The following is a 24764-nucleotide window of genomic DNA, read 5'->3' on the forward strand; positions in this document are numbered from 1 at the left end:
TCACTCCTGTGTTCCAATGGCATGTTGTGTTAGCTAATCCAAGTTGATCATTTTAAAAGGCTAATTGATCATTAGAAAACCCGTTTGCAATTATGTTAGCACAGCTGAAAACTGTTGTTCTGATTAAAGAAGCAATAAAACTGGCCTTCTTTAGACAAGTTGAGTATCTGGAGCATCAGCATTTGTGGGTTTGATTACTGCCTCAAAGTGGCCAGAAACAAAGGCCTTTCTTCTGAAACTCGTCAGTCTATACTTGCTCTGAGAAATGAAGGCTATTCCATGCGAGAAATTGCCAAGAAACTGAAGATCTTGTACAACGCTGTGTACTACTCCCTTCACAGAACAGCGCAAACTTGCTCTAACCAGAATAGAAAGAGGAGTGTGAGGCCCCGGTGCACAACTGAGCAAGAGGACAAGTACATTTGAATGTCTAGTTTGAGAAACAGACACCTCACAAGTCCTTAACTGGCAGCTACATTAAATAGTACCCGCAAAACACCAGTCTCAACGTCAACAGTTAAGAGGCGACTCTGGGATGCTTTCAAAAAGAAGGACATTTCTAAAATGACCCCAAACTTTTGAACGGTAGTGTATCTACTAGGATTTCTAGGTACATCTCATTACATCATCATAAAATACAGTATGTAACACTTCCACTGTAGTGATTTGTCTCTTTTAGTCTTTATCTCAGACGTACTAGTAACCAGCAATGTAAACATCCAACAAGAACATGTACGATTCATGAACGTTGATCAGGTTTTATTTGTAATGTAATACTTGCCAAAAAGAAAAGCATTTACAACAGTAACTTTTCTGTAATCCCTACTAAGAATTCACCTAATCTTGAACACTTTAAACATTGATTAATCATAATTTTTCACGTTTATAATTCATAGAAAGGAAACCAATTCATTGCCTCCATCTCAAAAGTTCTGTAATTTGCACATAGACTAAGACTATAGCTAGATAATAATGCATTGGACATCTCAGTAAGTGCTAAACCCAGAGTTGAACCTCATAGATTCTCTTTTTTTCTCAGTCCTTTCAGCTAAGTAAGTGCTTTACATTACTAGCAATGTTACTAGCAATTACTAGCAATGTAGTAAGTCCAATGCATTACTATCTGATATTAGATCAATGATTGGACCATGTGATTGAAGTCCACCCTACTGATTTGCCATAAGGTAAAGAGACACGTGCAAACTGTGCATCTAGGTTTTGCAGTTCTCTAGATATGTTGAAACAATTGATGTCCAAAGGTTCTTCTGCATAGGTCACTGGATTAGGGGGGCAATGAATGTACAAATTCCCTGTAACGATATGGATGAAAAAAGGTGTACATTTTTATAGTTAGAATAAACATTGATATAGAACCAGAATTGCCTTTTTTCAAATTGAAATTGAACAGTTGACAGGATTTCCTCACCCAATAATGTTGGGCAGGTGAGGGTCTTTGTACAATCCATTGTGAAGGTACCCAAGGGATCTGGCGAACGGTACCATCTTAACTCGATTCTCTGAGTTTTGGGCGCTCTGTGCAATTTCATAGAGCTTTGATAGGAACACAACAAAGGACGAGAGGTGGAAACTTCCTTAACTGTATATCATGTTTCCAGGAACCCTTCTTGCTATTGTCATTCAAACCATACAGATAATATCACAAATGTTGCCTGTGATAAAATAGACAGATGACAATAGAGAAATTATTGTGAGTTACAGTAAATGTATAAGCCACACCTGCTGAGCTATGTGGATAGGCACTAAGTGGTCATCCTCTGCATGAAGTATCAGAAGAGGACTCCTCATCCTCTTCAAGCTGTAGAGACATGGTGAAACATCACTTTCATGAACAGTCAACCTCAAACTCTCAGAACAATTCTGAAACACATTTGGTTGCAGTGGGTGTATCTGTTATTTTGATTCGATTTGTTACTGCATATTGCAAACCTGTATTATGATATCAAAATAAAGGATGACAAGTACGGTGAAAAGTTGCATGAACCAAAACAAATTTACAAAAAAATGTTTTGGTTTCATTTGAACCTAAGTCTAAATCAAAAATACTTACTTTTCATCATTACGGAAGATTATATTGTTTTCTGCCATTGTGTCCAGGAAAAAGTACTCAAAACCTGGGAACTTCCAATAAAACTGAAGACAAAATGCAGTTTAGTACATTAATGAATACAAAATCATGGCGTTTTAAAGATGTACTGTATCACTATGGAAAGGTGGGTATGTGAATCTTACCCAGCCAAACGGATCATGAGCAACCTTCTGTCGAATGTTGGTGTATGCTCCCTCAATGATCACACCATCAACAACAATCCCTGATAAAAGCAAAAATATTCTAACCGTGTAAATATATCAAGTCAGCTTCCATAATGAGTCACACAAGAAACTTTCATGAAATGAATGTCATTATGCCGATCATGTGTATTGTACTTTAACCAGAGGGTATAAAACACGAAAGTTGAATGGATTCAGGCCTACCATGTTCCATTAGTTTGACTGCAGTATTAGTGGCCACTCTGTACAAAGATGAGGGGGAAAATGGAATTTACTGCTCATGTCTTATACTCTATCAGAGTAACTGTCAAAATGTTCTGTCATATTTGTAATCATTGATTTGAGTATTTCAATCATCACCATTAGTGGGGGTAGATTAAGTAGTAGTAGTAGTGACAGATCCTCTAACTTAAACTCACAACATAAATATCACAAATACCTGTATTGTGTATGAGGGGAACAAGCAACAAATGAAACAAGTAAGTGTTGAATCAAACTTTAAACACAGTCCAGTCTCTTGAATGAACAATGCTTACTTTAAAACATAATCATAATTTAAATAATGAGATACCTACCAGTGGAATGACATACACATCTCTCTGGAATGTAAGACAAAGGCATTACAGGGAAAGTTTAAGTTAATCAAGGTAAATTTAATAAAGGTAATATTGTGTCTGCTTATGCAGACGCAATATTACTTTTGATTACCTTTGCTTTTATGAAATTTGCCTTACACTTCAATTACATTACATCTGAGATGTGCATTTTATTTGACTGTTAGGCTCTTCATGATTTTAATCGTGGTCATATGATTTAACTGTTATTTGTTTTGAAATGAAATCTGAGCATTGTTCATTTAAGAGACCGCTGTGTATAGTTTGAGTAAAAGCAGAATTGTGTGCAACTATGCATTGACATAAGTTATCATTTCCACTCGCTTTTCTCTACAGACTGAACCATCCACCTGATCACTCACCCAGTGCCAAGGGAGTGTCCCCATAATACCACCAGACTGCTCCCACAGCGGGCTTTTACCCACTGGTGCAAGTAGAGGGTGTCAGTGGTTATACCAACTTCAGTGGGCTCTCCGGTGGAGTCCCCAAAACCTGTCAGAGTTTCTTATATCAATGGCTGTACAGTATGCAAACATACTAGACTACGTATAGTCCTTATCATGTCATGTCTGTCTGCCTGAGGTAAACTTGATGCAGTTGTATACTGATTTGTAAATTACCACAAGGGGGCAGTCAGAAGCAAAACAACCCCAGAGGGTAAGGTGAACTTTACTACAGTATTTGGAATTGGGAGGTGGTTATCAGTCTCTTTACAGCAAGGTGAAATAACACACCACAAAATGAGGCTAATGTCAGGTTGTCAAGGATATGTGTAATGACCTGTTTCAACCGTCTAGTAGAATAATTAAATTTTAACCAACCTCTGTAGTCCAAAGCCAAAACATGGTAATCCATTGCACTCAGCAGCTGTAGACAAAGGCCAACCACCAGTTTATCATTCACACCATGATGAAGTAACTTTTGTTGTAGTTGTCAGTCACTTACATTTATTACTCCCACGCGGTGACTTGCTGCCCTGTTTGAAATAATGTGGACTTTTAGATTGAAAGTGAGAACATTTTAAATATTATTGTGTAGCAATCCATTGTTCTTGCTACCTTGTGCCTCCATTGCCATGGAGATAAATGATGATCGGATTTCCAGCTCTCAAAGAATCTTGGTACCATTCCAAGTCCTTTCCCTGTGCCTCTTTCCACTGACTTTCAGGGACTGTGTGCCTTGAAGATATTGTACAGTGACAACACTTTTTTATACTGACTTTGATGTATAAAGTTCAATGCAGTCTTTATAAATCTACACTGTCCAGTGGCAGTGAATGTACTTCAGATGTAAGGTAGGTAGGCTACATTAAACGTAACTCACAATGTAACCTGGAGAAAGGGTTTACGTTAGCCTACTCACCATACGCCCAATGAGATCCCTTGTTCGGATGTAAGGTACATGTTCATTGTGTGGTTAAGAGACAGGTCGGCTGGCTGGCTATGGTCGACGAAGAATGGGACCCTGACTAAAAACAAGGTGAGAATATATACTAATTACTCTGAGTTATTATTCCTAATTTGTCCAGTATTTTGGATAATGCTCATGATTACACTCACCTCTGTGAGAATAAACCAGGTGCTTTATGATGTCAGGAAACAGTGGCATCATGAAAGTCACAGAAACATAAATGACACATACAGCCAGGAGACCTCTTTTGAACCACCACAACAAATGTGGGCTAGGTCTGAGACAGAAAGAAAGCGAGAGAGAAAGACAGAGGGAGAGAGATCTACTTCACTTGCTTTGTCAATGTTAACATATGATTATCAATGCCAATAAAGCCCTTAAATATTTTTTTTTAAATTGAATTGAGAGAGAAATTGGATCATTACTTCACCAAACTCAAGAAAAAAAGCATAAACATTACAATGACAACTGGTCCATGCTGTGTCAGCTGACCTTACTGGATATTACCATTGAAGTGCATGTTATGCCAATAATACAGTTGAAGTCGGAAGTTTACATACACCTTAGCCAAATACATTTAAACTCAGTTTTTCACAATTCCTGACATTTAATCCTAGTAAGAGTTCCCTGTCTTAGGTCAGTTAGGATCACCACTTTATTTTAAGAATGTGAAATGTCAGAATAATAGTAGAGAGAATGATTTATTTCAGCTTTTATTTCTTTCATCACATTCCCAGAGGGTCAGAAGTTTACATACACTCAAATAGTATTTGGTAGCATAGCCTTTAAATTGTTTAACTTTGGTCAAATGTTTTGGGTAGTCTTTCACAAGCTTCCCACAATAAGTTGGGTGAATTTTGACCAATTCTTCCCGACAGAGCTGGTGTAACTGAGTCAGGTTTGTAGGCCTCCTTGCTCGCACATGCTTTTTCAGTTCTGCCCACAAATTTTCTATAGGATTGAAGTCAGGGCTTTGTGATGGTCACTCCAATACCTTGACTTTCTTGTCCCACAACTTTGGAAGTATGCTTGGGGTCATTGTCCATTTGGAAGACCCATTTGCGACCAAGCTTTAACTTCCTGACTGATGTCTTGAGATGTTGCTTCAATATATCCACATCATTTTCAATCCTCATGATGCCATCTATTTTGTGAAGTGCACCAGTCCCTCCGGCAGCAAACCACCCCCACAACATGATTCTGCCACCCCCGTGCTTCACGGTTGGGATGGTGTTCTCCGGCTTACAAGCCTCCTCCTTTTCCTCCAAACATAATGATGGTCATTATGGCCAAACAGTTCTATTTTTGTTTCATCAGACCAGAGGACATTTCTCCACAAAGTATGATCTTTGACCCCATGTGCAGTTGCAAACCGTAGTCTGGCTTTTTTAATGGCGGTTTTGGAGCAGTGGCTTCTTCCTTGCTGAGCGGCCTTTCAGGTTATGTCGATATTGGACTTGGTTTTACTGTGGATATAGATACTTTTGTACCTGTTTCCTCCAGCATCTTCACAGGGTCCTTTGCTGTTGTTCTGGGATTGATTTGCACTTTTCGCACCAAAGTACGTTCATCTCTTGGAGACAGAACACGTCTCCTTCCTGAGCGGTGTGATGGCTGTGTGGTCCCATGGTGTTTATACTTGCATACTATTGTTTGTACAGATGAACGTGGTAACTTCAGGCGTTTGGAAATTGCTCTAAAGGATGAACCAGACTTGTGGAGGTCTACAATTATTTTGCTGAGGTCTTTTCCCATGATGTCAAGCAAAGAGGCACAGAGTTTTTTTTAAGGTAGGCCTTGAAATACATCCACAGGTACGCCTCCAATTGACTCAAATGATGTCAAATAGCCTATCAGAAGCTTCTAAAGCTATGACATAATTTTCTGGAATTTTCCAAGCTGTTTAAAAGCACAGTCAACTTAGTGTATGTAAACTTCTGACCCACAGGAATTGTGATACAGTGAAATAATCTGTCTGTAAACAATTGTTGGAAAAATGACCTGTGTCATGCACAAAGTAGATGTCCTAACCGATTTGCCAAAACTATAGTTTGTTAACAAGAAATTTGGGGACTGGTTGAAAAACGAGTTTTAATGACTCCAACCTAAGTGTATGTAAACTTCCGACTTCAACTGTAGGCCTATTTACTAGTCTAGACTCTAGACTCTAGCCTCGACTAGACTAGACGGGAGGATCATTTTAAGCAGTGCTAGTGCGATGCGCAGCCTACCAACTCACCTCGGCTGCGCACTCGATGACACCCTAGTTTTATTTCTGTCAGTCTTCTGCTCCTTGGAATCATGGTCACCGGTCCTCTTCCTCATCCTGAGACGTTTACTAACCGAGCCACCAGTCCTCTGCATCTGTAATACAGCCGTTATGTTCTGATCTAGATTGACATCCAGGCTATGTGACTAACTACTTTATGGCCAACCCTACGTACTTTTTTTGGTCTACCGCCGAGGTTCTATGGGTGAAAGTCCAGTACTCCCACACTGTTGATAAGGAAATGAGGGAGGAGTTAAGCGGGTTTAAGGCACCCTAGAGTAATCTGTGTATGTACAGTCGTGGCCAAAAGTTTTGAGAATGACACATATTATTTTTCACAAAGTCTGCTGCCTCAGTTTGTATAATGGCAATTTGCATATACTCCAGAATGTTATGAAGAGTGATCAGATGAATTGCAATTAATTGCAAAGTCCCTCTTTGCCATGCAAATGAACTGAATCCCCAGAAAACATTTCACACTGCATTTCAGCCCTGCCACAAAAGGACCAGCTGACATCATGTCAGTGATTCTCTCGTTAACACAGGTATGAGTGTTGACGAAGTCAAGGCTGGAGATCACTCTGTCATGCTGATTGAGTTTGAATAACAGACTGGAAGCTTCAAAAGGAGGGTGGTGCTTGGAATCATTGTTCTTCCTCTGTCAACCATGGTTACCTAAAAGGAAACACGTGCCGCCATCATTGTTTGCACAAAAAGGGCTTCACAAGCAAGGATATTGCTGCCAGTAAGATTGCACCTAAATCAACCATTTATCGGATCATTAAGAACTTCAAGGAGAGCCATTCAATTGTTGTGAAGAAGGCTTCAGGGTGCCTAAGAATGTCCAGCAAGCGCCAGGACTGTCTCCTAAAGTTGATTCAGCTGCGGGATCGGGGCACCACCAGTACAGAGCTTGCTCAGGAATGGCAGCAGGCAGGTGTGAGTGCATCTGCAAGCAAATTCTGACAAACTCCAAGCATTGATTATGCAAGAATGGGCTGCCATCAGTCAGGATGTGGCCCAGAAGTTAATTGACAGCATGCCAGGGCGGATTGCAGAGGTCTTGAAAAAGAAGAGTCAACACTGCAAATATTGACTCTTTGCATCAACTTCATGTAATTGTCAATAAAAGCCTTTGACACTTATGAAATGCTTGTAATTATACTTCAGTATTCCATAGTAACATCTGACAAAAAATATCTAAAGACACTGAAGCAGCAAACTTTGAAAAATGAATATTTGTGTCATTCTCAAAACTTTTGGCCACGACTGTACAAGCCATGAAATAATGCTTCCTGGTGTACCTTATGAATTTACAAATTAGAAATATGTTTGGCAATCATAAGGATCACAGTCTTTCATAGAACCCAATCCCAACGCACAAAGGCATACTTCAGTTTATACAATGGGGACATATAATACTTGTAAGAGGGATCTTTTCACATGGAACATATACAATTCAGTAGGATACCTACAGTGTAGGCCTTTATGAATAAGGAATTTGATTTGGTATGTGTTTACAGCTTTGAGATCCACTGTGCTTCAAAGAAGGATTTTTAAGCCTTGAGACAATTGAGACATGGATTGTGTATGTACCATTCAGGGGGTGATTTAAGTGCATTTGAACGTGATATGGTAGTAGGTGCCAGGCGCACCGGTTTGTGTCAAGAACTGCAACACTGCTGGGTTTTTCACACAACAGTTTCCCCGAGTGCATCAAAAATGGTCCACCACCCAAAGGACATCCAGCCAACTTGACACAACTGTGGGAAGCATTGGTATAAACATGGGCCAGCAGCCCTGTGAAACACATTCGACACCTTGTAGAGTCCATGCCCCGACGAATGGAGGCTGTTCTGAGGGCAAAAGGGGAGTGCAACTCAATATTAGGAAGGTGTGCTTATTGTTTTGTACAGTCAGTGTTAGTTTAGTATTGCCTTTCAACCAATCCAGTGCATTTTTGTTGAAAAATATATTTTTTAAATCAACAATACGTCAAAGGATTTAACTACTCAACACTGAAACAAATGGATCAAACAAAGACCAACAGATCAATCCCACTTTTCAAGCCTGCTGAAGGCGTGGTGGTGTGGTAAACACAGTGGTGGAAACAGTACCCAATTGTCATACTTGAGTAAAAGTAAAGATGCCTAAATAGAAAATGACTCAAAGTGAAAGTCATCCAGTAAAATACTACTTGATTAAAAGTCAAAGTATTTGGTTTTTAATATACTTAATTTACTTACGGATAGCCAGGTGCACACTCAGACATCATTTACAAATTGAGCATTTGTGTTTAGTGAGTCCATCAGATCAGAGGCAGTAGAGATGTCCAGGGATGTTCTATTGATAAGTGCCTGAATGGGACCATTTTCCTGTCCTGAGCATTCAAAATGTAACATACTTCTGGGTGTCAGGGAAAATGTATGTAGTAAAAATCACATAATTTTGTTTAGGAATATTGGTGAAGTAAAAGTAGTCAAAAATATAAATAGTAAAGTACAGATACTGCAAAAAATTGCTTAAGTAGTACTTTAAGGTAAAAATATTTAAGTACTTTACAACACTGTGTAAACACCACCCCCGGCTCTACTAGGGGCATGCTTGAGGTGGTCTGCGTATGTGATATTCTGTGGCCTTGCCATTCCATTTCTTGACTGTATTATACTGAACCATTTTTAAAATGTATTGAACTAGGCAAGTCAGTTAAGAACAAATTCTTATTTACAATGACGGCCTACCTCGGCCAAACCCAACATAAACGCAACGTGAAACAATTTCAAAGATTTTACTGAGTTACAGTTCACATAAGGAAATCAGTCAATGTCAAGGCCCTATTCTATGGATTTTACATGACTGGGAATACAGATATGCATCTGTTGGTCCTAAATACCTTTTTTAAAAAGGTAGGGTCGTGGATCAGAAAACCAGTCAGTAGCTGTCGTACACGTTGATTCAGAGCATCCCTAACATGCTCAATGGGTGACATGTCTGGTGAGTATGCAGGTCATGGAAGAACTGGGAGATATTAAGCTTCCGGGAATTGTAAACATGTGATGGCGGTGGATGAATGGTACGACAATGGACCTCTGGATCTCGTCACAGTATCTCTGTGCATTCAAATTGGCATTGATAAAATGTAATTGTGTTCATTGTCCGTAGCATATACCTGCCCATACCATAACCCCACCACCACTATGGGGCACTCTGTTCACAACGCTGACATCAGTAAACCGCTGGGGCACACAATGCCATACAGATGGTATGCGGTTGTAAGGCTGGTTAGACGCACTGCCAAATTCTCTAAAACAACGTTGGTAGAGAAATTAACATTCAATTCTCTGGCAACAGCTCTGGTGGACATTCCTGCAGTCAGTATGCCAACAGCACGCTCCCTCAACTTGAGACATCTGTGGCATTGTGTTGTGTGACAAAACTGCACATTTTTGAGTGCCCTTTTATTGTCCCCAGAACAAGGTGCACCTGTGTAATGATCATGCTGTTTAATCAGCTTTTTGATGCCACACCTGTCAGGGGGATGGATCATCTTGGCAAAGGAGAAATGCTCACTAACATGAATGTAAACAAATTTGGGCAAAACATTTTAGAGAAACATGATTTTTTTGTATATGGAACATTTCTGGGATCTTTTATTTCAGCTCATAAAACATGGGACCAACACATTACATGTTACGTTTATATTTTTGTTCAGTGTATATAAAACATTCAAAGTATTGTGTTCACAATAGGTTCAGATCTGACAGGCTTGTGTTTGGAAATTGATATACACTACGCCATCCCGTCTGGTTTGGGCTTAGTGGGACTATCATTTGTTTTTCAACAGGACAATGACCCAACACACCTCCAGGCTGTGTAAGGGCTATTTGACCAAGAAGGAGAGTGATGGAGTGCTGCATCAGATGACCTGGCCTCCACAATCACCTGACCTCAACCCAATTGAGATGGTTAGGGATGAGTCGCAGAGTGAAGGAAAAGCGGGAACTCCTTCAAGACTGTTGAAAAAGCATTCCAGGTGAAGCTGGTTGAGAGAATTCCAGGAGTGCGCAAAGCTGTCATCAAGGCCAAGGGTGGCTATTTGAAGAATCTCAAATATAAAATAAACACTTTTTTGGTTACTACATGATTCCATATGTGTTATTTCATAGTTTTGATGTCTTCACTATTATTCTACAATGTAGAAAAGAAAAACCTTGAGTAGGTGTTCTAAAACTTTTGACCGGTAGTGTAGTCTGGATGCAATCAGGCATCCGAATATGCATAAGCAATGTAAAGAGATGTGGTGAATGAGTGGGGAAATGTACATTCTACACAAATTACTTTGATAAAAACAAAGAAAAATGTGTGTGCCTGGAGGGAAATACACTTTCATACAGCCAGAGATGAACCACTATGGTGACAAATATTTATCATCTAAACCATGTGACCTCTAACCTCACTGTCTGTAGAAGTGTTCTTCCTAACCAGTCCCTCAACAGCTCTCTGATTGAGCTCCAGCCTCACTGGGTCCTCAGAGGAGATGAAGGCTGGGAAGAGATAGAGGGATGGAAGAATCAATCATTCAACAAGTCAGTTAAATAAACCTCTCTGGGATAGGTGGGACGCTTGCGTCCCAACAGCCATGTTAAAATGTAGAGCGCCAGATTCAAAAAAATTATATAAAATTAAACTTGATTAAATCACACATATAAGATACCAAATTAAAGCTACACTCGTTGTGAATCCAGCCAACATGTCAGATTTCAAAAAGGCTTTTCGGCGAAAGCATAAGATGCTATTATCTGATGATAGCCCAATGTAAACAAGAGAGTGTAGCCTATTTCAACCATGCTGGCGCTACTCAAAACGCAGATATAAAATATAAAACATGCATTACCTTTGACGAGATTCTTTTGTTGGCACTCCAATATGTCCCATAAACATCACAAATGGTCCTTTTGTTCGATTAATTCCGTCCATATATATCCAAATTGTCCATTTATTTGGCGCCGTTGTACCAGAAAAAGCATCGTCCAATTTGCACAAAGTCACGACAAAATATCTAAAAAAATTACCTCTAAACTTTGCCAAAACATTTCAAAGTACTTTTGTAATACAACTGTAGGTATTTGTAAACGTTAATAATCGATAAAATTGAAGACGGGTCAATCTGTTTTCAATAAAGGAGATCAACAAACGAACGCTACTTTTCTAGTATTGCGCAACTCTCAAACAGTACATAGACGTTAGTCTTACTTCCTGGTGTCCTTCTTCTTCATTTCACAAATGAATAACGTCAACATATTTCCCAAAACTAGTGACATCCAGAGGAAGCAGTAGGAACTGCAAGTAAACTGATCAGAATTCTGATCTGTCCATAATAACTATTTGAACACACAGTGACTTAAAAAAAAAAAGTTGGTCCTCAGGGTTTTGACTGCTATATAAGTTCTGTTATACTTACAGATATGATTCCAACAGTTTTAGAAACTTCAGAGTGTTTTCTATCCAAATCTAATAATATGCATATCTTATATTCTGGGGATGAGTAGAACGAAGTTGAAATTGTGCACGCTATTTTTCCATATGTGAAAACTCTGCACCCTATCCCCAAGAAGTTTTAAGAGAGCATTGATAAGCTAAAATGTCCATCTCCCATCCATGGAGTGACCTACTATATATACTGTATCTTACCATCAAGAGGTCTCGGAGGTAGCGAGGTGGGGTGGCTTGGCTCATCTCCTGGTCAGTAGGGGTTGAGCGAATCATCACTGGTTCATACACACACAGGACAGGGACATAGAGCCTAGTTAATACAACACTACTATAGAGAGAATCTTTTGTAGGCACTAACGCTGAGAATAAAGTCTATGGTAAACAAAGATTTGGGAGATTATGTATGTTTTGTTCTATGAGATAATATTCATCAGTGATTATGTAATCATAAAATGCACATAAAGGCGTCATAATTCATAAAGGTCATGTTAACTGACTGACATTATCTCGTGTAACAAAACACATAAGATCCCCTAAACCTGTGTTAACCTCAGACCTCATTTTCAGCATTTATCCCAAAATCCTTTTCTTTCCCAATCGAAATGGCTGAACAAACCGTTTTTTAAGACTACAAACAGGCGAGCTCTATACCATGTCTTCTTAAATGCCCATGGGAAGATTAAAAAAATTGTAGTGATTTGAATGGGAATCTAAAGCTTCAGTCTCATAGAAAACATCATGTTAATAAATGTGGTGCGTAACAAGAGGTATTACAGAGTGTTACGGGTTTGATTATGATAATGCTATCTCTTACCTATCCAGCTCTGAATCAGGGTCAGCTCCTGATTTTTGGGCCAGTGAAGCAGCCTAGGATGGTACAACCTGAGCGGCTACAGTCTGCCCAATCTGTCATCAAGCGGCTCCGTTTCTTCATCAGCCAGTGATCATCATTGAGAGCAGCTCCTTTGGTCTCCTCATCCCGAGGGAAAGAAACACTGAACACACACCCTTCCCTGTGTCCTACACAGGACTCCTAATAAGGCAGCCATAGCCTACTGTAGGGGTGCACCTCAATAGTCTACAGTGGCTTCCTCTATCTCTGATCTGAACAGCAGACAGATGAAAGCATTAGGGTATTTGCTTTCACCCGTCCAGTTCATTTAGATGAGTATGAGCAGAGAACAGAATATAATGACTGTGAGCCACTTCAGACTATTGGGATGCACCGAAAACCTTGGGTAAGGTGCCATACTGTACCTCGAATTTCAACTTGGCTCCATTGAGGTCCATGCAGGAGTGGAGACACTCGCCCACCACCATGCCCCTAACACGCACTACGCTGCTATCCAGGTGGCTCTGCATCTCTCCCAGCATGAACTGTAGCAGTTCTGACAGAGGAAAGGATAGAAGGGTCGTGATCATGACGCACCAAACAGGAGAAAATAGACTTGAACAAGACGGGACTACACGGACACTTCCCATAACAAAATTTGACGATTTTAGTTGTTGTTCATTTCTCAAATTAACACAACCCGGAGGTGGACAGGTCAGAAAGTAATGTGAACGGCTCTGATCGTGTGACACAATGCTGTGCCGTGGTGTATCCGAGCGTAGCTCCTGTAGCCCTGTATCACTCAGTCGTCCCACACACAGCAGCAGAGCCCGGCTCACATACAGCTGCTAATCCAGAGGGGGTTGGGTGATGACAAACCGGGCCTTTTTGTCCATCAACACCAGGTTCCCCATGATCCTGGACCTCTGTCAGGCCTAGAGGAAAAATAACACTTACATTATGAGAGAAAGAGATTGGACAAAGACACAGACAGTTTGACACCTTTTTATAACCTCTACCCATCCCCTTCCCTTACCTGTTGACAGCCTGCACCTGCCCAGTGATCCCACTCTCCAGCCAGCACTCCAGCACCTTCTCTAGAAGCTTCCAGCACACAATCTGCCACACCATGTCTGAGCGAGTGCAGGAGGAGAAGCGAGGTGCCAGCACCTCAAACACTAACCCTGCAGAATGAGACACAAAATTATGTGACTCTTCTGATGAATGGACAAGTGAGGCAGTTGACAATCATCAATGCAGGAGAAACACATATTGAATGCAGTCTTGCTTACCACTGTGTCCCTGCACACAAGCCTTCCCCAGTGCATGGGTCACAAATGTCAGGGAGCAGTCTTTTCCATCAGGTAACAACACAGTGTATTGACAGTGAGTGATGCACAATAACATACATGTTCGATGTAGACAGTTAAAGTTAAAGCAACCATAAGTAGGCCCTTAATCAGAATGTACTATACTGCAATAAATAATTACTATCTTCTGCATACATACAAACCTCTGAGCTTGACTGACAGTTTCTCTCCAGCGCAGTCTAACGATGTTAATAAAAGCCCATTAAACTGCCAATAATCAAACAAGTATAATGTCAAAGTTTAGAGCTTGTCAGTGAAGTATAACCAATATTTTCCCCCCCCATATAAACATGTATCGTTCTTGTATCGTACCTACATACGTATCGGGTCGTCCTGAAACGGAAAGATAACTCCCCAGTGGATATTTTGTGTTTTGGAATGCAAATTATTCAAATGTATTTTATGTTTTAACATCAGTTGTGCAAAAAAACAACTGTTACATGACATACCTTGTGTACCAGCCCACCAACACCATGCTAATCTGTGAAAAAAACTACAAGCAAAAATGAGCCTTGCATGGCAACATGTTGTAAAAACTGTTCTGTTGATATTATCCTACCATGACGGTTAACAGTTATGCCACTGATATGACAATAATATCACTAGCTAGCTATTACTGTTGTCAAGTGGCGATTTGAGCATGTACATCTTGGTTGGGCAAACTAAACAACAAAAAAATGGAGAAGCATGCCAGCAAAGCCACTACACAACACAACACTAAACAATAATTGCACTTAATTGCACTGTAACGGTGCCAAAAGGTGCCTACAAACTGTTAGGGCCTACATAAAGCTGTCCCAACAGCAGAGCTTTCTCTTCAGCACCATGGAGTGAATCCTTACCACCGCTACACCTGGCTATCAGCGGAGCCTTGTTTTGCAGCGAAACAGTTCATTCAGCCTCCTTTACTGCTTAAAAAAAAAACATAGCTGATATGGCTGACTTGCTTAAACAAATGTGGTTTCTAATGACAATTGAGATGTACAAACTATGGCATAAGGGAACGATGAGCGCATCAGAGGCAATCCACAACGTTGATTAAGACATTAATGAGCGAGCTAGGACGGACGTAGTCAATATAACAATTTGTTCAGAACTTTTGAAATGTACAGTGACAGAATTCAGAACATGGGCCATTCTTATAGTATTCTCCCTGTACACCAAGTCAGAACCGTAGGATAAAAAAAGGGGGCATATAAGCAGACGAGGAAAGCACTTACATTCAATGATTCCATTTTTCTAAAACAACCTATAGGCTACATGTGCACCACTAAGTCAGAACAGTAGGCTAAGTTATGAGGGGGAAAGGGACAAAATTGTTATGGTGAGAGGAACACTAACAGCTTACTACACAACATACACTTGGTATTACTTTCTTAGCTACAGTATACATATCTCCCTGGCATATTACATAATTTATGCAGCAGCATACAATACAATTTTGTACTCAGTTTGTTGTGCTATGCTCATTTGAATAGGAAGGTGGCGCGGCGGTCATCCAAGTCTGGAATTCTCTGGATTTATGGTGTTCTCAAGACAACTGGGAACTCGGAAAAAACAAGTTTTAATCATGAGGTCAGGGATCTTCAGGTCAGAGCTCTAGAAAGAGGCCCGTAATTCCCGACTTGAAATTCCGAGTTGGATGACCGTTCAAAACTTTCAACGTTCAACCTTATCTGGCCCATTGTGTGTTGCGAGTGAATGTTTATCCTTTTAAGCTTGGAAAAGAGACCCTTAAACCCAGACTTGGACCACACACCCTCTCCACTGAATAGCAGGCTAGTGATTGCTTTGCAAAGTTTGCAGTTAGCCACTGATTCCTTCCAAATCACTCATTGTTGAATTTGCGATTTCCAACTTGTTGTGTAATGTTTATGTCCAATGGCCAATGAGCACTGATACGTTTTATCTATAATTTCTCTTCATATGACAAGGATTGAAAAGGATTTGCCAGTAGATTGTCGACTTGATTCATGATGATTTTGAAAGTATGATGTTGACATGATCAGTCCAATCAAAGCTACTGTAGATATGGGGCCTCCCGAGTGGCGCAGCACTGCATCGCTAATTTGAGGCGTCACTACAGCCTGGGGTTCGATCCCAGGCTGTGTCACAACCGGCCGTGACAGGGAGTCCCATAGGACGGCGCACAATTGGCCCAGCATCGTCCGGGTTGGGGAGGGTTTGGCCGGAGGGGCTTTACTTGGCTCATCGTTCTCTAGCAACTCCTTGTGGTGGGCGGGGTGCATGCAGGGAAGGTGTTGCTAATGTTTTGTACACTCAGTGTATAATGTTGGGTTTAGGCCTATGTCTATGATTTACTACTACAGTAACCCGGTTTCCATCCAACCTTTTTATGTTAGTAAAGTACATGTAGGATTAAAAATATCATGACACTTTCCAAATGTCCACAAAACAAAATATGCTAGACAAGGTACTGTAGGAGGTTTTTGTGTGGGTGGTAACGCTTTTATCCACAAATATTGATATAATAACATAATATCTAAGTAAACGTGATGACATGTTGTCTGGTCCTACCACTATGACTCATCGGCAACCATGCTGTTTATTAGGCTACAGATGAAATAAGTTAGGAACTTCACAGGATGGTGAAAGTGCAAGGTGATGCTCCTTTCCAACAAATATTGAAGGTCTAATGCTGTATTCAAAACAACTGGGAACTCTGGAAAAAAACAAGGTCAAATCATGACATCAGTAATCTTCAGGTCGGAAAGTCAGAGCTCTAGAAAGATGCCAGAGTTTCCGACTTGGAAGTCCGAGTTGGGTGAACTTTCAAAAAGATTTTTCCCAGTCGGAACTAGTTTTTTTGCAAGTTCCCAGTTGTCTTGCACGCACTGAAGTTGGAAGTCGGAGATTTCCCAGTTTTTCTTAAAACAACATTTTTCTGGTGACATGATCATCCCTGCTTGGCTGCTAATTGAAGAATTAAAAGTAATCTCACTCTTTAGTCCATAATAATATCATTTTGTATGCTGTACATGCACTCTATCCAACAGTGCGCAGATGTAGCCTATATGCGCTCTGTTGGCTAGAGTTTAAAATGCGATGGAAACTAATTTAAGTTGTGTTGTCTATTCAGGTACATGGCAACTTAACCTCAAAATGTATTGTATGTGCACTACGTCATCACGCCCTTACAAAAATGTACCACATACTACTATGGTATTTTCATTCATACAATGCTACTTATATGGTACTTCACTTACAGTGCATTCGGAAAGTATTCAGACCACTTCACTTTTTCCACATTTTGTTATGTTACAGCCTTACTCTAAAATTGATTAAATAAATGTTTTCCCAATCTACACACAATACCCCATAATGACAAAGTGAAAATAGGTTTTTAGAAATGTTTGAAAATGTATTAAAAATAAAGAACATAAATACCTTATTATCCATTTTAGAATAAGGCTGTAACGTAACAAAATATGGAAAAAGTGAAGAGGTCTGAATACTTTCCAAATGCACTGTACTTCCTGAATGATCATGGTATAGATAGATGTGGATCATGGAAATACCATGGTTTTTAACCTGCATTATACATTCTACCATAGTAACGCAGAATTATGATAAATGTTGCAAAAAGTTATCATATAGTACCATCTTTATTAATTGTGCGTTTCCATAGCACAATTGCAGTATCATGTATTCAATAAATTAACCCCACAAGGTCAAAAGAGGTTGGTTGGTTTTATATTGATGAATTTATATACCAGTATGTGTCACGTTCTGACCTTTATTGAATGTCTTTATTTTATATCCTTTTTTATGTCTATATTTTAGTTTGGTCAGGGCGTGAGTTGGGGTGGGCATTCTATGTTGTTTTTCTATGTTTTGTTCTGTGTGTTATATTTCTGTGTTTGGCCTAGTATGGTTCTCAATCAGAGGCAGGTGTTGATCGTTGTCTCTGATTGAGAATCATACTTAGGTAGCCTGTTTTCCCACTAGGGGTTGTGGGTAGTTGTTTTCCGTTTCAGTGTTTGCACCATTCGGGACTGTGTCGGTTTTCTTTTGATTATCTTGTTCTTTTTGTATTTTGTATTCATTCTCATTAAACGATATTATGGATACGTACCACACTGCATATTGGTCCGATATTTCCTACTCCTCCTCAGACGAAGAGGACGAAAGCCGTTACAGTGTGGGCAAATTTCTGATAAAGTCAGGCTACTATTGTTGGTCCTAGTTTGTCTGTAAAATCAAAGAAAAAGGGAAATAGTTGATGGGAAAAAGGGGTAATACTTTCTGTATTAATTGTACCATTTTTTGCTCATGTTTGGGTTCCCGGTCTTGCCATCCTAAAATGTGGGAGATTGTAAAATTCACTAATTCACCAAAAGTAGGTGGACACCCCTTCAAATTAGTGGATTCGGCTATTTCAGCCACACCCGTTGCTGACAGGTGTATAAAATCGAGCACACAGCCATGCAATCTCCACAGAAAACATTGGCAGTAGAATGGTCTTACTGAAGAGTTCAGTGACCTTCAACGTGGCACCGTCATAGGATGCCACCTTTCCAACAAGTCAGTTCGTCAAATTTCTTCCCTGCTAGGGCTGCCCCGTTCAACTGTAACTGCTGTTATTGTGAAGTGGAAACGTCTATGAGTAACAACGGCTCAGCCCTGAAGTGGTAAGCCACACAAGCTCACAGAACGGGACCGCCGAGTGCTGAAGCGTGTAAAAATGGTCTGTCCTCGGTTGCAACACTCACTGCAGAGTTCCAAACTGCCTCTGGAAGCAAAGTCAGCACAAGATTTGGGTTTCCATGGCCGAGCAGCTGCACACTAGTCTGAGATCACCATGCGCAATGCCAAGCTTCGGCTGGAGTGGTGTGAAGCTTGCCGCCATTGGACTCCGGAGCAGTGGAAACGTGTTCTCTGGAGTGATATATCACGCTTCACCATCTAGCAGTAAGACGGATGCACAAAGCGAGGTCCATATAGAAATGGTTTGTCGAGATCGGTGTGGAAGAACTTGACTGGCCTGCACACAGCCCTGACCTCAACCCCATCTAACAACTTTGGAATGGATTGAAACGCAGACTGCGAACTAGGCCTAATCGCCCAACATCAGCGCCCGACCTCACTAATGTTCTTGAGGCTGAATGGAAGCAAGTCCCCTTCAGCAATGTTCCACCATCTAGCGGGAAGCCTTCCCAGAAGAGTGAAGGCTGTTATAGAAGAAAAAGGGGGACCAACTCCACATTAATGCCCATGATTTTGGAATGACATGTTCGACGACCAGGTGTCCGTCCACATACTTTTGGTCATGTAGTGTATATGGTAGTCAAATGTTTGGCATTGTGTAATCATTTACAGTATTTAAAGTCAAGGGTGTTGCCCTTGATTCAGGCCTGCAGAGGGAGCCGCTCGCTCTAGTGGTTGCTTCAAGCACTCTCACTCTTGAGCTAACCTGCCTAGTAAGGGTGCGTTCGTAAATTCCCTCAGGATAACTGATTAATTTACCAACACTCAACACCCCTTGAATATGGCCAGTGTCAGTAAACGTCAGCAAAAAATGTAGGAACGGACAATCTGATAACTCTCTGAATTTACTAACGCACAGAGCGCACTCTTGCTCTACAGATTGAATTTAGGAACACACCCAAAGAGAAACATTGTAACTTGTTGTTTTTAGGGATATGTTGAGAATTACATGATGGAAATGTATCTATGAGATAAAATGACAATTTATACCTTTTTAGAATTGTATAAGAGTAGCCAAGTCATGGTACTGTTGCAATACCATAGTATTTTCCTACCATGGTAGTGTCCAGAAAAACATGATAGTACCATGGTATTTCTTTCATTGTACTGCCATGGTACATTTTTGTAAGGGTGCACAGCATTTTATCAGCAACAAGCCATTGTTTGATAGATTTTAGAATATTCGCATGAAAATCTGTCGCCAATTGGATGGAAACCTAGCTAATGTGTTGTTTTGTATGTGTTTATATAGAATATAATAGAATCCACTAAGATATAAATACTTTCCTCTTCTCTATTTTATTCTTTGGCCAAAAACCTGATCCATCAGGTTTTGACCTTAAAGTCAAAGGAAATTGACTCGTTGAACTTGATAGAAAAATAGTCAGCTGATTGAAAAGAGGAACAGAAAGTCAGAAAAATACCACCATACAATTGCAGATACATTAGAATGCTGTGTTGACACTTTCACAACCCCTACTGTCGCATGACTAATGGTCAGAAAACAATATATTGACCATGATTTTTACTCAAATCACCCTTTTTTTGTGTGAAAGTGCATAACTTGCAAAATGTAATTCCTGGCAGCGAGGGGCCTTTTACATTATAGGTGACTCGCTTGCATAACTACCCTATTTCACAAAGACTGAAGATGAGTATTTAAACAACAGGAGAACGAATCCCCTAAGATAAATCAGTTTTTTTACAAAACCGGCAAGGTAGGCAACATTATCATAACATTAAGATGATAACATTATTATAACATTAACATATTATTATTCTAACCACTAAAATGTGTAATGTGTAGTACCAGTCAAAAGTTTGGACACACCTACTCACTACAGGGTTTTAATTGGTTTAAACATTTTTTGGTTACTACATGATTCCATATGTTATTTCATAGTGTTGATGTCTTCACTGTTATTCTACAATATAGAAAATACTACAAATAAAGAAACTCTTGAATGAATAGGTCTGTCCTAACTTTTGACTGGTAATGTATATGTGTGCATACACTGAGTATACAAAACATTAAGAACACCTGCTCTCTCCATGACAAAGACTGACCAGGTGAATCCAGGTGAAAGCTTTGATCCCTTATTGATGTCACTTGTTAAATCCATTTCAATCAGTGTAGATGAAGGGGGGGGGGGGGGGGGGGGGCAGACAGGTTAAAGAAGGATTTTTCAGCTTTGAGACAATTGAGACATGGATTGTGCTTGTGTACCATTCAGAGGGTGAATGAGCAAGACAAAATATTTAAGTGCCTTTGAACAGGGTATGGAAGTAGGTGTCGGAAACCGGTTTGTGTCAAGAACTGCTCAACAGTTTTCCCGTGTATCAAGAATGGTCCACCACACAAAAGACATCCAACCAACTTGACACAACTGTGGGAAGCATTGGAGTCAACATGGGCCAGCAACTCAATATTCAAAAGGTGTTCCTAATGTTTGGTGTACTCAGTGTATTTGTGTAAATGTAATGCAATTTTCTATAAAAAAAAAAAATGATGTGTTTCGATTGGATTACATTTTCTTTCTATAGATGGAGAGACTCTTTCTTGTGCATGCTCTGTTTACAATGTGCTGGGCTGTGCCTCAAGGTGAGAAATCTGACCGTTTATTCCTAAATCCAGAGCCTAAAGTTTGTCACGCTACAATTAATATATTGTCTCTGTATTTTATTTCTCATGTATCGTTTTTCCAAGACAGAGAGTACCAAGGTAGCCTAAAGATCTTGACAAAACAGCAATCAGTCTATTTTTTAGGTTAGAACAGAATAAACAGTCATTCATGCAATTATTAATGATTAAATTTACTCTCTCAAAAAGTCTTGGTGCCTGACTATACTGTCTCCACATGTCGAATATGATAATTATTCAGATCTAAATGGCCTACAAGAGAAATTTACATCAGAGCATGTGGGCTCCCGAGTGGCGCAGCGGTCTAAGGCACCGCATCTCAGTGCAAGAGGTGTCACTACAGTCCCTGGTTTGAATCCAGGCTGTATCACATCCGGCTGTGATTGGGAGTCCCATAGGGTGGCGCACAATTGGCCCAGCATCGTCCGGGTTTGGCCGGGGTAGGCCGTCATTGTAAATAAGAATTAGTTCTTAACTGACTTGCCTAGTTAAATAAAGATTCAATAAAAAAAGATATATAATTTGTTCATCATACAGAGGCTACCAGTATTTACAATGTCCTCTCTCTGTCTCATCAGACCTCTCAGGTAAAATGTTCACATTTCCAAAGGAGTCCGACTCTGATCATGTGGGGCTAATGCCAACGGGAGAAAACTATACTTCTGTGACAGTATGTCTCAGGTAATCAATGTAGTATTCAATACTTCAATATGTGTCTGTATCTAGCATTAGAAAGCTGTGCAATGCATATGGGCAACAATACTATGGTGTGAGCAGCAGTCAAACACCTGTGATATATTTATTTTTCAGTGGTTATTCTTAGTAAATAAGTGGGTAATATTTTTTATTTTTTGCATTTAGTTCATTTCAGCCACAAAATGTATTTCCAAGGCTTAGCTAATGTGTGTATTATGAATTTATTAAAGGTATTTCACAGATGTCAAGAGGGCGTTTTCCATCTTTTCCATGGCAACTCCAACAAGCACCAATGACTTTCTGTTGTTCAAAGAGTCCAATGGTGACATGGAGCTACATGTTAGATATGAGGGAAGTGCATTCACAGGGCTACCAGATGAGCAGAACATGTGGATGTCTCTGTGTGGCAGCTGGGACTCAGTCACCGGACTCAGTCAGGTTTGGATCAATGGGAAGCCAAGTGCAAGGAAGATGGGATACACTGCTGGGAGTGTGCTGGATGGAAAACCCATCATAATCCTAGGTCAGGAGCAGGATTCTTATGGTGGAAATTTTGATAAAGGACAAGCGTTTATTGGTCAACTCACTGATGTGCACATGTGGAATTATGTTCTGTCACCTTGTGAGATCCAGCGCTTCACAAGCGACTTAAATTTCACCCCTGGGAATGTCCTTAACTGGAGGTCCCTTGAGTACACGATTGATGGGCATGTGGTTCTAGAAAACAAGCAAACACCTTGCCAAGAATGAGCAGTGTCAACCAATCATTCAGCGCCGTTGAGAAATGTTGACTATAATCAAACATCTGAATATGCATGTGTGTCTATTCACAACTATTCTGCAAATCATCATAAAAAGTGTTTTTCTAATCAAATCAAGAAACACATTATATTCTTTCCTAAAATAATATCCTCCAATGAATCTAATAAAATGACACTTTTTTATAGTAAATTGTATTTCAGTGCAGGCTCATTGCAAGCCCAGTCTGGGGACAGAGGGGATGGCAACATGGTTGGGAACGGTATGATACATTTTTTAAGTTGGCACCCGGGTTAAAGGTCGAATTCAGACGTTTTTAAAGGGCAATTTCTCACAGCAAGAATTTTGCTAGGACTGTCTGGGTGTGGTCTGAGGGGGGGGGGGGGGGGGGGGGGGGGGGGGGGGGGAACTGAAAATGAGCTTTTATTGGCAGAGAGGTTTAGAACTTTATTATTGGTCTATTAACTAATTTACTGCATGGTGATGTCACCATGGAAGGCCAAAACTCCATCCCACCAAAATAGCCTGAAACTTCAGGCAGTCGGTTCAAACAGCTCTTACACTAAAAGGGCATTATCATCATTCTCACTGTTCCACAGTATTATTCCAACTTCATAGTGTGGAAATATACACTGCTCAAAAAAATAAAGGGAACACTTAAACAACACAATGTAACTCCAAGTCAATCACACTTCTATGAAATCCAACTGTCCACTTAGGAAGCAACACTGATTGACAATAAATTTCACATGCTGTTGTGCAAATGGAATAGACAAAAGGTGGAAATGATAGGCAATTAGCAAGACACCCCCAAAAAAGGAGTGATTCTGCAGGTGGTGACCACAGACCACTTCTCAGTTCCTATGCTTCCTGGCTGATGTTTTGGTCACTTTTGAATGCTGGCGGTGCTCTCACTCTAGTGGTAGCATGAGACGGAGTCTACAACCCACACAAGTGGCTCAGGTAGTGCAGTTCATCCAGGATGGCACATCAATGCGAGCTGTGGCAAAAAGGTTTGCTGTGTCTGTCAGCGTAGTGTCCAGAGCATGGAGGCGCTACCAGGAGACAGGCCAGTACATCAGGAGACGTGGAGGAGGCCGTAGGAGGGCAACAACCCAGCAGCAGCACCGCTACCTCCGCCTTTGTGCAAGGAGGTGCACTGCCAGAGCCCTGCAAAATGACCTCCAGCAGGCCACAAATGTGCATGTGTCAGCATATGGTCTCACAAGGGGTCTGAGGATCTCATCTCGGTACCTAATGGCAGTCAGGCTACCTCTGGCGAGCACATGGAGGGCTGTGCGGCCCCACAAAGAAATGCCACCCCACACCATGACTGACCCACCGCCAAACCGGTCATGCTGGAGGATGTTGCAGGCAGCAGAACGTTCTCCACGGCGTCTCCAGACTCTGTCACGTCTGTCACGTGCTCATGTGCTCAGTGTGAACCTGCTTTCATCTGTGAAGAGCACAGGGCGCCAGTGGCGAATTTGCCAATCTTGGTGTTTTCTGGCAAATGCCAAACGTCCTGCACGGTGCTGGGCTGTAAGCACAACCCCCACCTGTGGACGTCGGGCCCTCATACCACCCTCATGGAGTCTGTTTCTGACCGTTTGAGCAGACACATGCACATTTGTGGCCTGCTGGAGGTCATTTTGCAGTGCAC

At 40.7% G+C, this 24764-nt stretch overlaps 2 protein-coding genes and 1 long non-coding RNA gene across 5 annotated transcripts; 1 reads left to right on the top strand and 2 right to left on the bottom strand.

Moving 5' to 3' along the window:
* Window positions 1–742: 742 nt before the first annotated feature.
* On the bottom strand, window positions 743–11796 carry LOC120046474 (lysophosphatidylserine lipase ABHD12-like). 2 transcript variants are annotated; one of them, XM_038991744.1, is made up of 16 exons: window positions 11477–11796; window positions 11035–11126; window positions 6758–6809; window positions 6553–6677; window positions 4463–4590; window positions 4266–4371; window positions 3962–4081; window positions 3849–3879; window positions 3725–3770; window positions 3266–3395; window positions 2494–2531; window positions 2251–2330; window positions 2069–2151; window positions 1738–1816; window positions 1427–1551; window positions 743–1310 (listed from the first exon to the last, which is right to left on the bottom strand). In XM_038991744.1, exons 4-16 carry the CDS (start codon window positions 6675–6677, stop codon window positions 1283–1285), a joined length of 1119 nt encoding a protein of 372 aa, XP_038847672.1. In that variant the 5' UTR covers window positions 6758–6809; window positions 11035–11126; window positions 11477–11796; the 3' UTR covers window positions 743–1282. The 2 variants fall into 2 exon arrangements, with proteins under 2 accessions (XP_038847672.1, XP_038847671.1); XM_038991743.1 differs by lacking the exons at window positions 6758–6809; window positions 11035–11126; window positions 11477–11796 and having other exon boundaries at window positions 6553–6751.
* A 477-nt stretch (window positions 11797–12273) lies between these two features.
* LOC120045585 lies at window positions 12274–14084 on the bottom strand. Of its 2 annotated transcripts, none has more exons than XR_005476733.1 (4): window positions 13944–14084; window positions 13333–13842; window positions 12890–13045; window positions 12274–12350 (listed from the first exon to the last, which is right to left on the bottom strand). It is a non-coding gene; the product is annotated as an uncharacterized LOC120045585 (long non-coding RNA). The 2 variants fall into 2 exon arrangements; XR_005476732.1 differs by having other exon boundaries at window positions 12890–13179.
* A 6483-nt stretch (window positions 14085–20567) lies between these two features.
* LOC120045586 (serum amyloid P-component-like) lies at window positions 20568–23298 on the top strand. Its single transcript, XM_038990487.1, has 4 exons — window positions 20568–20723; window positions 21550–21607; window positions 22225–22327; window positions 22573–23298. The coding sequence occupies exons 2-4, from the start codon at window positions 21550–21552 to the stop codon at window positions 23090–23092; spliced, it is 681 nt and encodes a 226-aa protein (XP_038846415.1). The 5' UTR covers window positions 20568–20723; the 3' UTR covers window positions 23093–23298.
* Window positions 23299–24764: the final 1466 nt, after the last annotated feature.

Source organism: Salvelinus namaycush, chromosome 4, assembly GCF_016432855.1.
Source record: "Salvelinus namaycush isolate Seneca chromosome 4, SaNama_1.0, whole genome shotgun sequence".
NCBI classification, from domain to species: Eukaryota; Metazoa; Chordata; class Actinopteri; order Salmoniformes; family Salmonidae; genus Salvelinus; species Salvelinus namaycush.

What these genes read in the sequence shown, in the direction of transcription:
- LOC120046474 (XM_038991744.1), bottom strand. Translation starts at nt 6,677, where the DNA reads ATGCAGAGGACTGGTGGCTCGGTTAGTAAACGTCTCAGGATGAGGAAG. An exon ending in AGTCAAACTAATGGAACATG is followed by an intron (nt 2,331 to 2,493) that starts GTAGGCCTGAAT and finishes TGCTTTTATCAG; the next exon opens with GGATTGTTGTTGATGGTGTG. An exon ending in ATCTTCCGTAATGATGAAAA is followed by an intron (nt 1,817 to 2,068) that starts GTAAGTATTTTT and finishes ATGTCTCTACAG; the next exon opens with CTTGAAGAGGATGAGGAGTC.
- LOC120045586 (XM_038990487.1), top strand. Translation starts at nt 21,550, where the DNA reads ATGGAGAGACTCTTTCTTGTGCATGCTCTGTTTACAATGTGCTGGGCT. An exon ending in GTGCTGGGCTGTGCCTCAAG is followed by an intron (nt 21,608 to 22,224) that starts GTGAGAAATCTG and finishes CTGTCTCATCAG; the next exon opens with ACCTCTCAGGTAAAATGTTC. An exon ending in TCTGTGACAGTATGTCTCAG is followed by an intron (nt 22,328 to 22,572) that starts GTAATCAATGTA and finishes AATTTATTAAAG; the next exon opens with GTATTTCACAGATGTCAAGA.